We start from the raw sequence: 11,860 nt of genomic DNA, 5'->3' as shown, positions 1-11,860 counted from the left end.
TCCCTACAAACACTTGCTCTAGAACTCTGGAAAAGATCCCGTTCCCCCCATAAAAAGCAATGGATCAGGATGGCCAGGGGATACCTGGGGGTCATTAAGAGAGCAAATTTGATGCTATTTGTTCTAAAATCCACCAGCTCCAGAACGATTCCTTATTACCCCATAGGAAACAACAGGCCCCTATGGGTTTGTGGGTTTTTTTGGGGGGGGGACCCTGAAAATGAACCCAAACCAGTATGGGGATATCTGAAAAGTCAAGCACCCCATTTCCAAACCTGAATTTTTTCAAATGTACCTGGCCATGAGTTATTTCCCCCTGCATGCTATATAACCTCCTGCTTACTCATGGAAACACAAGCAGCAGCCTTGTACCGAACCAGGCCATTGGTTCACTCAAGCCAATTGTCTGATTGTATTGTCTACTCAGACTGGCAGTGGTTCTCCAAGATACAGGTGGAGGTCTTTACCATCACCTACTACCTGATCCTTTTAACTGCAGATGATGGGTATTGAACCTGGGACCTCCTGCATGCCAAACACGCATTTCCACTGAGCCAAAGCCCTTTGTGCTGTGAAGCCAACTCTACAGCATTCCTGAGGGATGGCTGTCTATTCTCTGCATGAAGGCCTCCAGCAAGGGAGAGCTCACCTCCACTAGGGAATTTGGTTCCATTGCTGGTCTGCCTCCGCAGCTTCCACATGGAGACAGTTCTCCACATGGCTGCTGCAAATGCAGAGGCAGTCAGCTGCAGTGAAACACCCACAGTTCCCTTCATTTCCCTTGCCTTAGCCTTTGGGGTGGCCGCCGCTTTCCGCTTGGCCAGGGTTTTAAAAATTAATTCTCAGCTCTCATTTTTTTAAAGACCATTCTGTTGTGGAGTTATAAGGGGAAATGTTTCCCCTTATCATATTAGGTGCTCAGAAAAACAACTGCTGGAAACAAGGCAAAGCCAAACCTCCTTGTGGAAAAGTCTCTTCTAATGTCCAGCCCGAAATGACCCTTCTGTAACGTAAGCTTACTGGACCACAGCACAGGATCCTGCAGTGTGTGGATGCAGGTCAGGAGACTCTCCTCCAGGCTAAACGCACCCAGCTCCTTCAATCTTTCCTTGTAGGACTTGTTTCCCAGATAATCTGACCATCTTCATTGTCCTCCTTTGAACCCACTCCGTTGTCTGTGCCTTTCCACCCCAGCGTCATTCATGGATAAAGGCAACTGAGTCGCTCCATTCCCTCTGTGAGAACTGCTCGACAGGAAAGCAGATCCAGACAACAATCACAAGAAGGAATAACCAGTCATTGTTATTACATCTTCTTACATTGTCACATACTTACAAATTACAATCCAAGAGAGTACAACGGCTGCACAGGGCCGGCGAGATCAGCTCTGGCACACCTCCGCATCCCCCACCCCACCGCTCCTGGGCGGTGTGTCGTCCCGTTTCCGCTCCACTTCCGGGGCTTGCGCAAGAGGTTCTCCAAGCTCCCAGAAACTTGTGCTGAACTGCCGGTCCCAAACAGTGTAAATTACATTCAGTCTGCGAGACCTGACCGCCCCCTTTCCATCCCACAAGCCCCAGGCTCTAGTCTTCAAGGCAGCGCGGCCCAAAGGCAGGGAGAAGAGCTCTGAGGCCCAGGTGCAGGGCGGGCCCCTCTCTGCTTCCTGCCGCACCATGTCATCGGGCCCTTTTCCTTCTCCACCTAGAGGCTAGAAGGGGGGCACAGGTCTCGTGCAACACCATTGCCAATACATTCATGAGCTTGTTCAGGTTCAGAAGGACAGAGGGACAAGGGGGAGTGATGCGGCCTGGGTGGGCTTGTGCTTCTTGCCCACAAGCTAAGCTCCAGTGGGTAGAAACACCAGAGGCCCGAGGGGGGGGGGAGGCAGGCTGGATTAGAAGTGAGTACTATGGGCCGGCCCCCCCAGCCACTGAAGTGGCTGCCTCTGGCCGACTGCTCATACCCCACCCAGATTTCCCCACGCTGGGGAGGGGAGGGGGAGTTCATTGCATTACCCTGATCACAGATTTGAAATAAAGCCTGAGACCACGTCACTCACAACCACACGGACACCTCTGCCACGGCGAGCGACAGGAGGCCTGTAAACACGTGCACCAGGAGAGCTGCCAAACGGGCCCAGGGGGAGGGGGAAGGGGGGAGACAGAGAAAGAAGGTTTTTCTTTTCCTTTGTCCAGCTCTCAAAATGAAGCAATAAATTAAAAACAAAGGAAGAAATAGTAGTCAGGAAGGGGCTTTTTACAAAGGAACCCTAGAAAAAGGAGTCGTTTTAAAAGCCGGGGGCCCTGTGGTGCTTTGCAAGGACTCTCCTCCTAGCTTTGGCTGGGTGCTCAGCATCCAAACGCTGCCCTGTGAATCTCTCAGAGTTGCTCAGGGTCTCCCTTGCTGCATGGGGAGGGTGTGTGTGTGTTGGGGGGTGTACCCCTTGTGGGCTGGCAGAGGAATGTTGCTTCGGCTTTTAGCTGCCTTTTTGAACTGCTCAAAAGGGGAGGGTCGTTGGGGTTTTTTTTAAGAACAAGGAGACAGGAAGAGGCACCCTGGAGCCTTTAGGAATCACATATATATATTTTTTTCAGTGCAAGGATCAGGTCCAGGAGCCTGAGAAGAGTGGGGAGGAAGGGACGGACGTCAGTGCAGTTTGCATCAGGAGTGGGGGGTGGTGCGAATGGTGGTTGTCCTCAGGATGCCTGAAGGATGGAGTGAGACCGTGGATTTGAACCTACCCCAGGGAGGACTGTTTGGTCCTGGCTGAGAACACAGAGAGAGCCCCAGTGGGCCCCCCAGGCAGTATCAGAGTGTCTTTTCCTGACGGCCTCTGTGCTATAGCCTTGCACAAATTTTGGTCAAATAAAAATGCGGCAGGGAACGGGGAATGAGGAGCACTCTCTGGAAACCCCTTACGGTTTTAGAGAATCACCCCCACCCTCCGGGAGCAGATGCGGAGGCTTGTGTTGCTTCCCTAGAAGAACAGGTGGCTGGTGCCAAAAAGGGATTCTCCAGGCTTCCTTCCCTCCCCCTACAAAGGCTGCTGATCTGCCATGGGAACGTCTCATCCTCGTGCTGTAGGAGAGCTAATTCAGGAGCTGATGTGGGGTGGGAAGCAAGTGCCTCAAGGGCGGGGGGCTTGGCTCAGAATTTTAACTGGTCCCCCCCCCCTCCTTGGGCAGGGATGGATGGCAGTGTGAATCTCCCCTCCAAGCTATGTATACACAACTTTGCTCCTGGAAGATGGGAAATCTCGAGAGATCGAGCTGATCACGCCAGTGTCCCTGCAGTGCCGTTGTGTCTGATCAGCTCTGCACCCCCAAATACTGAGATATTGAGGAAGGCAGATAAGGGGTGGTGGTGGTGGTGGTGGAGGAGAGAATGTCCGCTTAAACCAAATCAGTGGCAGGGACATTTCCTCTGTAACCCCTGGCCCCTGCTCCTTGGTCCCTTTTAGCAACCCCCCCTGTCATTTCCATGCCCACTGGTTAGTTGAGGTGGGTCACTTAACCACTCCAATAACACGGATTACATTCCACCTTCGAAGCTTGTTACAAACACAGAAAGAAAGGAAAAAAAAGTCCCCACGTCACCACTTGCCCCTTCCATCCCCAAAGGTCCCCATTAACTGGGAGGAGGGCGAAACAGTCCTAGGCCCCCCTGATCCTTCACTCCAAGCCATCGGGGGTCAGGTTGCGGTCGCGGTTCCCTGCAGGGTTCAACCGCCTGCCTGTAGAGATGGCTGTTGCCCTGGAGACCAGCAGAGCGGCCCCAACAGAGGGAGCCAGAGGCCCGGCCTAAGGGAGAGTCATGAGCCACAGAGGCAGTCCTAGTGTGGCAGCCTGTGCCGAGCACAGCTGTTGCAGAAGGGCTCAGGGGAGGGGGATGGCAGCCACCACATCCTGCGTGTGACAGGAAGTCTTGAGCCAAGGCTCCTTGGCACGGAGCCCGAATTGCCAGAAGGGAGTGTGGGTCTCCACAGGGAGAGGAGGCATCAGTTGCTGCACCCCTGTTGGCACCACCGGGATGGGGAAGATGCTCCTCCCAGCATGCTACACCAGGGCAGTCCGAGCCTCGGTCCTTCCCACGCTGGCACTGCTGCTTTTCCGGCGCAGGCTGGGGGTGGGGATAGTGCTGTAGCCTTCGTTCGGGCAACCGTGTTGCAAGACAATGTCGATGCACTCCTGGCTCCCCGATCGGCGGGCGCAGAAGAGCGCTGTGTGCCCCAAGGCATCACGGGCCTTCACATCGGAACCGTACTGTGGAGGGAAGAACAGGCGTTAGAGAGGCTGAGAAATGGAGTCTATGCACTCCCACACAGGCCTGTCTGGGGAGCTGGACAACTAGTCCTTCAAAGGGGCAGTTGGGCATGTGGCACCTGACACCCACTGCTCCTCAAGCCAGGAAAGGGGGCTTCTCTTGTCCCCAGCCCTTCCTTCCGGAGGCAGGCTTTCCCCAACCCCTTTTTCTATCCTTCCCCCAATCTGCTATAGCTGGTTGAAGATGCTTTCCGTCCTCAGTCCCCAGCCAGCATAAAAACAGACCATAAGCAGCTTACAATAACAGTTTCCAGGGTAAGTATTTTAAAAAATCAACCCCTGAATTAAAAAGACTGGGTGAACGGAAAGATTTTGGCCTGGTGCCTAAACGAAAGCAATGCGGGTACCATGTGAACCTCAAGAGGAAGGGCGTTCCACAAGTGAGGTGCCCTGTCTCTGGTTGCCAGCCCCCCGCCTCCTCTGAAGACGAGGGCATAGAAAGCAGGGGATGTGAGACAAATCTTCATTGGCTGGTTGGACAGTATCAGAGGAAGCCACCTAGGGCTTGTCATATCTCGCTATACCTTTCCCCAGCCACATAACCATCAGCCTACCAAGCAAAGCTGGAAAGCAGATTAATTCTTTCTTCAAAACTTCCATCCCTGCCACTCCATTACCAAAACCCACTCAGTCAATGATATCGTCTTGTTACTGGTCTACACACACCAGCCACTGTCAACGTGCTATCCTGTTCCCCCAGGGGCAATCTAGTGAAATGGCCGCAATTCCTTGTTCAACTCCAACTACCCTGTGGGCCAGTGCTGGAGCATCTGCTCTGTACACAGAATGCCCCAATATTCCTCTTCTCTGGCATCTCCAGGTAAAAGGATTAGAACTCGGCCTGAGGCCCCGGAAAGCCATTGCCTGCCATAATAGACAATACTGACCTTGATAGGCCAAGGGTTCTTTGACTCAGGATCAGGGAGCCTCATGTGTTCACTTTGTAGCAGCCTATTCCCCTTGTGGCACGGGCCTGTGCTAGCCTGTTCTCTCCTGCTCTGGCTTTAAACATTCAGAGCTGGAGCCTGGGAAAAAGATGCCCAGCTAAGCAGGAATGGCTTGGCATTGGACAATCCACTGCTATGGGTTGCAGATGATGTCACAAATGCTTGTGTGTACTGATAGGCTACATGTAAGCTTTTCCATTGAGGCAAACAGGTGTTCTGCATGGCCATTTCAGTTTGGGAACACAGCACAGGTAAGAATGCACAAGTTCCCTCTCCCTGTGGACTATCCCAACACAAATTATACTCTACAGTCCTGAGAATGTAAACTTCTGTCAGGCACTCCCGGTGTACATCTGCTTAACAGGACCCAGGGACAAACCATGAAACACTGTATTGTGTATTTGGACTCTAGGGTTGCATCAGCTTGGAGGCACAGGCTACAAGAGTTTGCCCTAGGTCCATCATGCACCTGTGGACTGGATTTCCTGTAGTGCATGTCATACGATACTCTGTGCATAAAAACCAGCCCTCGCTCTTGCTTTTGTTCCATTGGATGTCTCTTTTGGGGTGGGGAACAGTGGGATGGGGATAGCTCCTGACCTTGGTGTGCCTGTCTTCTGCCAAGCTCTTACCCAGACCAGGAGTTGAGTGATGACCACGTTCCCCAGGTCACACGCCACATGTAAGGCTGAGCGCCGGTCCTTGTCCCCAGTAGGGGCATTGATCTGTTCCTTGGAACTGTGAGCCAGCAACAGCAGCACAGCACTTAGGTCCTGGTCCTGCACAGCCTGGAAGAGCTGGCACCCCAGGGGCAGTTCAGAGGCGGGCAGTGGTGCCAGGAACAGACGTTGCTCATATTTGGCTCGGATCCACGATTCCCGCTCTTATTTTTTAGACAGAGAGAGAGAGAGAGAGAGAGAGAGAGAGAGAGAGAGAGAGAGAGAGAGAGAGAGAGAGAAACAGACTGTTCCATCACAGAAGTACCACTGAGTATCTATCTGGTGAACAAAGTGAGGATGGGAGGGGCATTGTCTGTGGCACCCTTAGAATTTATTTAATGTACTAAAATATTTATATCCCACCTTTCCTCACAGCTCAAGGTGGCTTACATAAAAATCCTCAATTTAAAAACAGCAAAATAAAACCCCAGATAATCCCAGTCCACCCAAAAGACATCTGCAGTCTACACAGGGGTCATTTCCTGCAGGAGTGCACAGGAGTGGAGCTCCGGCAGTAAAGAGCCCAAGGGGCGGGCACATGCAACAAGCCCCACCCCCTGCTCCCAGCAGCCCTCAGTCAGAGCAAGAAGCAGCCAGGTAAGCTGCAGAGCCCCCCCCCCGGCCCCCTGGTCCAAAACAGTCCAGTGGCACCTTTAAGACCAAGGTTTATCCAGGTACATGCTCTCCCTCCTCTGTGAGGACAAATCTGCACGCCCCCCCCCCATAGCTAGCAATCCAAAACAGTCCAGTGGACCCTGAGCGGTGGGTGTTGCCTTCTGACATACTTCCGGTGATGTCAGGGGGTGTGGCATATGCAAATAGGTTATGTTAATAAGTTATGCTAATGAGCTCCTGCACCTCTTTTTCTACAAAATGACCCCTGAGTCTACATATCTAGATGCCGTGAAGTCACAATCAACTTCTGGCGACCCCAGCAAGAGGCTTTCAAGGCAAGTGAGAAGCAGAGGTCGCTTGCCGTTGCCTCCCTCTGCATCGTCTCCCATTCAAGGACTGACCCTGCTTAGCTTCCAGATCTGATGAGATTGGGCTGCACCATGCCACCTTCCCACCTGCAGTCTATCACTCTAAAAGCTGTGGCAAAAAAACAAAAAATGGCCTTGCATCATCTCCTGAACATCTGTAAAAGAAAGCACCCCCCCATCCTCTTCAAGGAGTTCATGACACAAGGTGGGATCTACAGCAGAGAAGGTGTGAGCTTTGTGGCTGATACCAGGTGGGGAACAGACAGTAGGTGGCAGCCTGAGGACGGTATTGGGTGAATGGCAATATATGGGAGCAGACAGTCCTCCCTGTGCAATCCTAAGCAGAGTTACACCTTTCTGAGCCCATTGACTTCAATGGCTTTAGAAGAGTATCAGTCTGCTAAGGACTGCACTATTACAGTCCTTCCTGGGAATAAGCCCCATGGACCAGACTCGCACTGGATCCTAAGTAGACATGTTTTTATTCACTGTGGATCCACAGGGATCCAAAACAGAATCGAAGGCTCAAGGCAGCAGAAATCAAACACTAAGATAGCATCTGAAATTAACCCCCTCCCAAAGAGTTCCTACAAAAAACTTGGAACTCACATTTTATTAACAACTGCATGTTATACATACAGCTCTCCAGTGAAGCAAGTAACACCCCTGAGGACATTTTGGGACAGGAGAACAGCACTGGAGGGATGGAGCCCCTCCCCAATCCTAAACTGGCCAATGAAGTGCTAGGGATCTTTGTTCCAAGCAGTTGCTATCTGACTATAGAAGTATGAGAGTTGGGTTGGGGGACCCCAGGCCCGACTCATGGGGAAATGTCACCACTCGCTTGACCCCAACTAATTTGCTTAATTTATACAATCTACTGAACTCTTTTCTTGGCCCAGATTTTGGGTTACTTTGACTCGGTATGTTCCCTGGTATGCATGCCTGATGACAACAATCTCTAACTCTCAAGGCAGTAGATAAACTCCGAGCTTCAGCATGTTCCACTCACCGGGATGATTCACAGGTGGGTTTCCGGCGTCCCTGTGTGCACTTCTCCCAAACACTGTTGGCTGTTTCGTTGCCAATGGAGGTGAGGACCAAGGTGAGCTCCAGGGGCCAGTCATCCAAGTCGAGGGAGCGTACCCGTGACAGGTGGGTGCCCAAGTTCCGGTGGATGCCGGAGCACTCGATACAGATCAGCGCTCCCAGGTTCAGACTGGCCCAGGTGGGGTCTGGGGAAAGGAAATTGGCCAGTCAGAAACTGGGGAAGGATCTTGCCTCTCATTCTTGATAGAGGAGGGCCACTTTCATTTCTGCTCCAATCATCCCTGCCTGTTTCTCTTCCCCTGAAATTCTGTGCTCCTCCTGTTCAGCGAACATTCGCACACTAATGATCTGCTTTGTTCCCTTCCCTCACATTTGCTGCTGGGTCTCCTACCGATCCCATTCTTTATGCCTGAAAACAGAACAGCACCCTGTGTTAAGCAGCTTCCAGAAAATTCTCTACAGGCAGTTTGTCAATCCAGATTTCTCCACAGATTTCTCTACAGGCAGCTTGTCAAATCAGACCAGACCTCTGAGATAAAAGCTACACAGGAGGGCAGTAGACCCACACACTCGAGAGCAGCTTTCCCAGAACCACACCTAAAGCCGTAGTGGAGATGGAGGTGTAGTTTAAAGCATCCAAGAGGTAGGCAGTCAGGCAGGAGATGCTGAACCCCACAAATACTATTATCCCCACTTTCAACCTTATCTTTTGTCCTGATCTCATATGGGAAACAAATGCGTGGGGTGGGGGAGGCTGTGGAAGGAAAGATGGCAAGACCGCCCCAGGCTTCTCTGGCACTTTGAATCACTCCCCTCCTCTCTCCCTCTCTCTCTCACACACACACACACACAGAGTTTTAGATGTGATAAGTACAGGTCTGAGTATGAAGACACAAGTCTTTCACCAGTGTGTTTGGGATTGAAACGAGAAAGAGTAGTGTTTACAAGTGGGACTTTTCATTTAAACTGGTAGTTTTCTTTAAGGAAAATACAATGTAGACTCTATTCTTGAGGAGGGGAATGATTTTTTAAAGTTCTGGGCAGGGACTGGAAAAGCCTGCCATATCCACACTTCACCCCATGTCCCTGTTACAGTATATCTCTGTGCTGGATTTTAATTATTTTATGCCTCTTTGGGAACTAATCTTGGGTGGAAAAGTGGGCAATAAATGTGATCAATAAATACATCTTTTTTGCCCTGACACTTCAGTGATATAGACAATAAAGAGAAGCAAGATGCTGACACTCAAGCATCTTATTCTGGTAGTTATGAAGGCAGTCTTTTTAATTTATGATAACTGGGACACAGATTTTCTGAATGAGATGGCATGTAGCAATCTCCATCATTTTAAGATTATATAATAAACTGAGCATGATTGGACTCTTGATGCATCTTGGCCCTAGTTTTAATTATGACTTTAAAAAGTGCAAACACAACTAAAAAGTCATGAAAAGCCACTAAAAGTGTAAATGGAAGTTGATTTTTTAAAAAGTCCACTTCTTTATCTGTAATGTCCATTCTAGTCAAATGCCCAGTTGATACAAATCTTCTGCAGGAGATCCAGTTGGCTTTCCCTTTTGTGTTACAGGTATTATTTGCTCAGCATTCAACCCGCAATGTGATGTTTGTTGCCAAGGAAATATGATTCCCCTCTTCTTACTGTGTTATTTACAGTGACAGATGCCCAGTGCAATGTGACATGTTCAGTACACTGGTACCCAGTGCACAGGCAAGAGAAGTGCTTACTCAAGGCCCCGCAGTCCACACACAAGGAATTGCCTTTGGCATTCCGGATGGCCTGGATGGCCACTGCTTCGCTCTGGCTGTCCATCCGAGCCTACAGGGATGATAAAAGAAAGGGACAAGGCAGTCAGGGGAACTGACTTTCTGCTAGCTTTGCTCAGGGCTTGAAGCGAAGTACCATGGAAATCCACCACTGTACAGTGTGCAAGTAAAATTTGCAGAGCACTTGGATCTCACAGAGTCAAGTGATTTCAGCAACTTCTTCCTTTAACTTGCTCTTCCAAACCTGGTTCTTGGCATATATCCCCCATCTGCAACAATGTAGCAAATGGAGGGCCTGCCTTGCTCAGCCAGCCCCAGGAGAGGTAGCAGAGCTTTTTCTGTGGTGGCCTCTGCTTTATGGAATGCTTGGTCCCAGAAGATTAGCCAAGAAACACCCTCTCTCATCTGATGTTAATAACTCAAACCCTCCTTTCCTCTGCCTCTATCAATCACCTCTTAATCTTGTCCTAAGACCCTTGGAGAAAGGATATACAACATATACAAAGCTCCCCATCTCCATTTTATCCTAACAGCAACCCTGTGAAGTAGGTTAGGCTGAAAGTGCATGACTGGCCCAAGGTAACTCAGTGAGCTTCACAGTTAGAGTGGGGATCTACGCCTATGTGTCTGCAATCCCTGTCTGTCACTATAACCACGACATAACTTTGGTTGTCACTACACAAGAAACTCTTTCCACCATCTGACTGATATTACCAACTGCTATTGCTATTTTTAAGTTATTTTGTGCAGTGATTTTAATCTCGTATTACACTGTTGTTTTCACTGTAATCCTGTATATTTTTGCAACTTGTTTTCAGTACTGATTTTTTAAATGCCTGTAGGAAGGTAAACAATAACTCCAAATAGTAGCCTAGTTCTTACTAAGAAGGTAAGCCTGTGTTTGGGCTGAACACTTCTAGATTAGGAGGGGGCACTTGTATGACCGAATGCTCCTCTATACAAAAAATAAACCTCTGCTGACAGAAAACTAGATCGCAGGCCAAGCTTTATTATCCTTGACATGCTCATTTTCTAAATGTAGGGATTTATTTTTTATTTTTGCATTCAGTTATGGGACCCTATAGCCTAGACACAGATTTACTACCTTGGTGAGAACTAGTTAAAAAATCATCAATATCTACTTGTAACTGCCTTTGCTCATATTTCTTCTTCTACCCCCCAAATCAATGCTCAGATTTGTAAATTCCTTGGGAAGAGACCTAATTTTTTTGTATGCTTATGCTGTAAATATCATGTACTCTAAACTTCAAATAACATTTTCTGGTTCCAGCCATCCAGTTTGTGGATGCCAATACTCAGCAGTTTTAAACGCAAGGTGGAGGGTGATAACCCTTGCCAACACATCATAGCCTTAACCCTTAAGAAAACTACCCGGTGTTCTTTTATTCTCAGGGCAGACAGATGTAACATTTTGAGAGTAACAGGGCCAGTCTGGAATTGTTCTCCTTTCAAAAGTATCTATGCCATCTGGGTTGAGCTTTGGAGGGAAATTTTTTTAAACATGATTCTGAAATTGAAGCAGAAGCTAGTTGTTTTTATATTACATTGGTCTTCACTAGTATATCACATCTGTCTTCACACTGAGCTCCCTTCTACTGAGTTCTGAGTCTCATCCTTGCAACTGACTAACTCCTGTTGAGCTACAGATCCTCCCAGGCCCAAACTCTTGCTGGCTGTGCTAGCCACTCTTGGCTCCTGCACCATTCCAAGATACATGGATACCCATCGAGGGAGACCACTGTTAGATAAGCCTAGAAAAGAAAGGGGGAGTCAGTACCTTGTTCTTGCTGCTCTCGCAGCATTGCAGGCTAGCCAAGATCTGGCTCTCAATGGCCTGGACCCAGGAGTCTCTTTCCTCAAAGCTGCTGGCCTCAAAGTGCCACGTCTGTCCTGTGCTGGAAACGATGATGAACTCAAAGTTCTCCTCCTCTGTGGGTGCAAAAGAGCAGGCTAAGGCAGGGCTGCAGCTGAGATGGGGGGTCATCCTGCACATTCCAACAAATGCTGGCCTCTTTCTTCCCTATGCTCGTGT

At 49.5% G+C, this 11,860-nt stretch overlaps 1 protein-coding gene across 1 annotated transcript in view; it reads right to left on the bottom strand.

Annotated features, from left to right (window-relative positions):
* Window positions 1-2,962: 2,962 nt before the first annotated feature.
* AGAP2 (ArfGAP with GTPase domain, ankyrin repeat and PH domain 2) overlaps window positions 2,963-11,860 on the bottom strand; it is a 165,678-nt gene continuing 156,780 nt past the window's right edge. The window contains exons 14-19 of the mRNA XM_015422213.1: window positions 11,606-11,757; window positions 9,769-9,859; window positions 7,984-8,206; window positions 6,352-6,356; window positions 5,902-6,152; window positions 2,963-4,262 (exon numbers count right to left, since the gene is read on the bottom strand). Coding sequence (XP_015277699.1) covers window positions 4,056-4,262; window positions 5,902-6,152; window positions 6,352-6,356; window positions 7,984-8,206; window positions 9,769-9,859; window positions 11,606-11,757 — 929 coding nt within the window. The 3' untranslated portion in view covers window positions 2,963-4,055. The remainder of the gene's footprint in view (window positions 4,263-5,901; window positions 6,153-6,351; window positions 6,357-7,983; window positions 8,207-9,768; window positions 9,860-11,605; window positions 11,758-11,860) is intronic.

The sequence above is a fragment of the Gekko japonicus genome, unplaced genomic scaffold (genome assembly GCF_001447785.1).
Source record: "Gekko japonicus isolate JY-2015 unplaced genomic scaffold, Gekko_japonicus_V1.1 scaffold459, whole genome shotgun sequence".
NCBI classification, from domain to species: domain Eukaryota; kingdom Metazoa; phylum Chordata; class Lepidosauria; order Squamata; family Gekkonidae; genus Gekko; species Gekko japonicus.
Note: the sequence above shows the minus strand (reverse complement) of the source record. Positions and strands in the feature narration are given on the sequence as shown.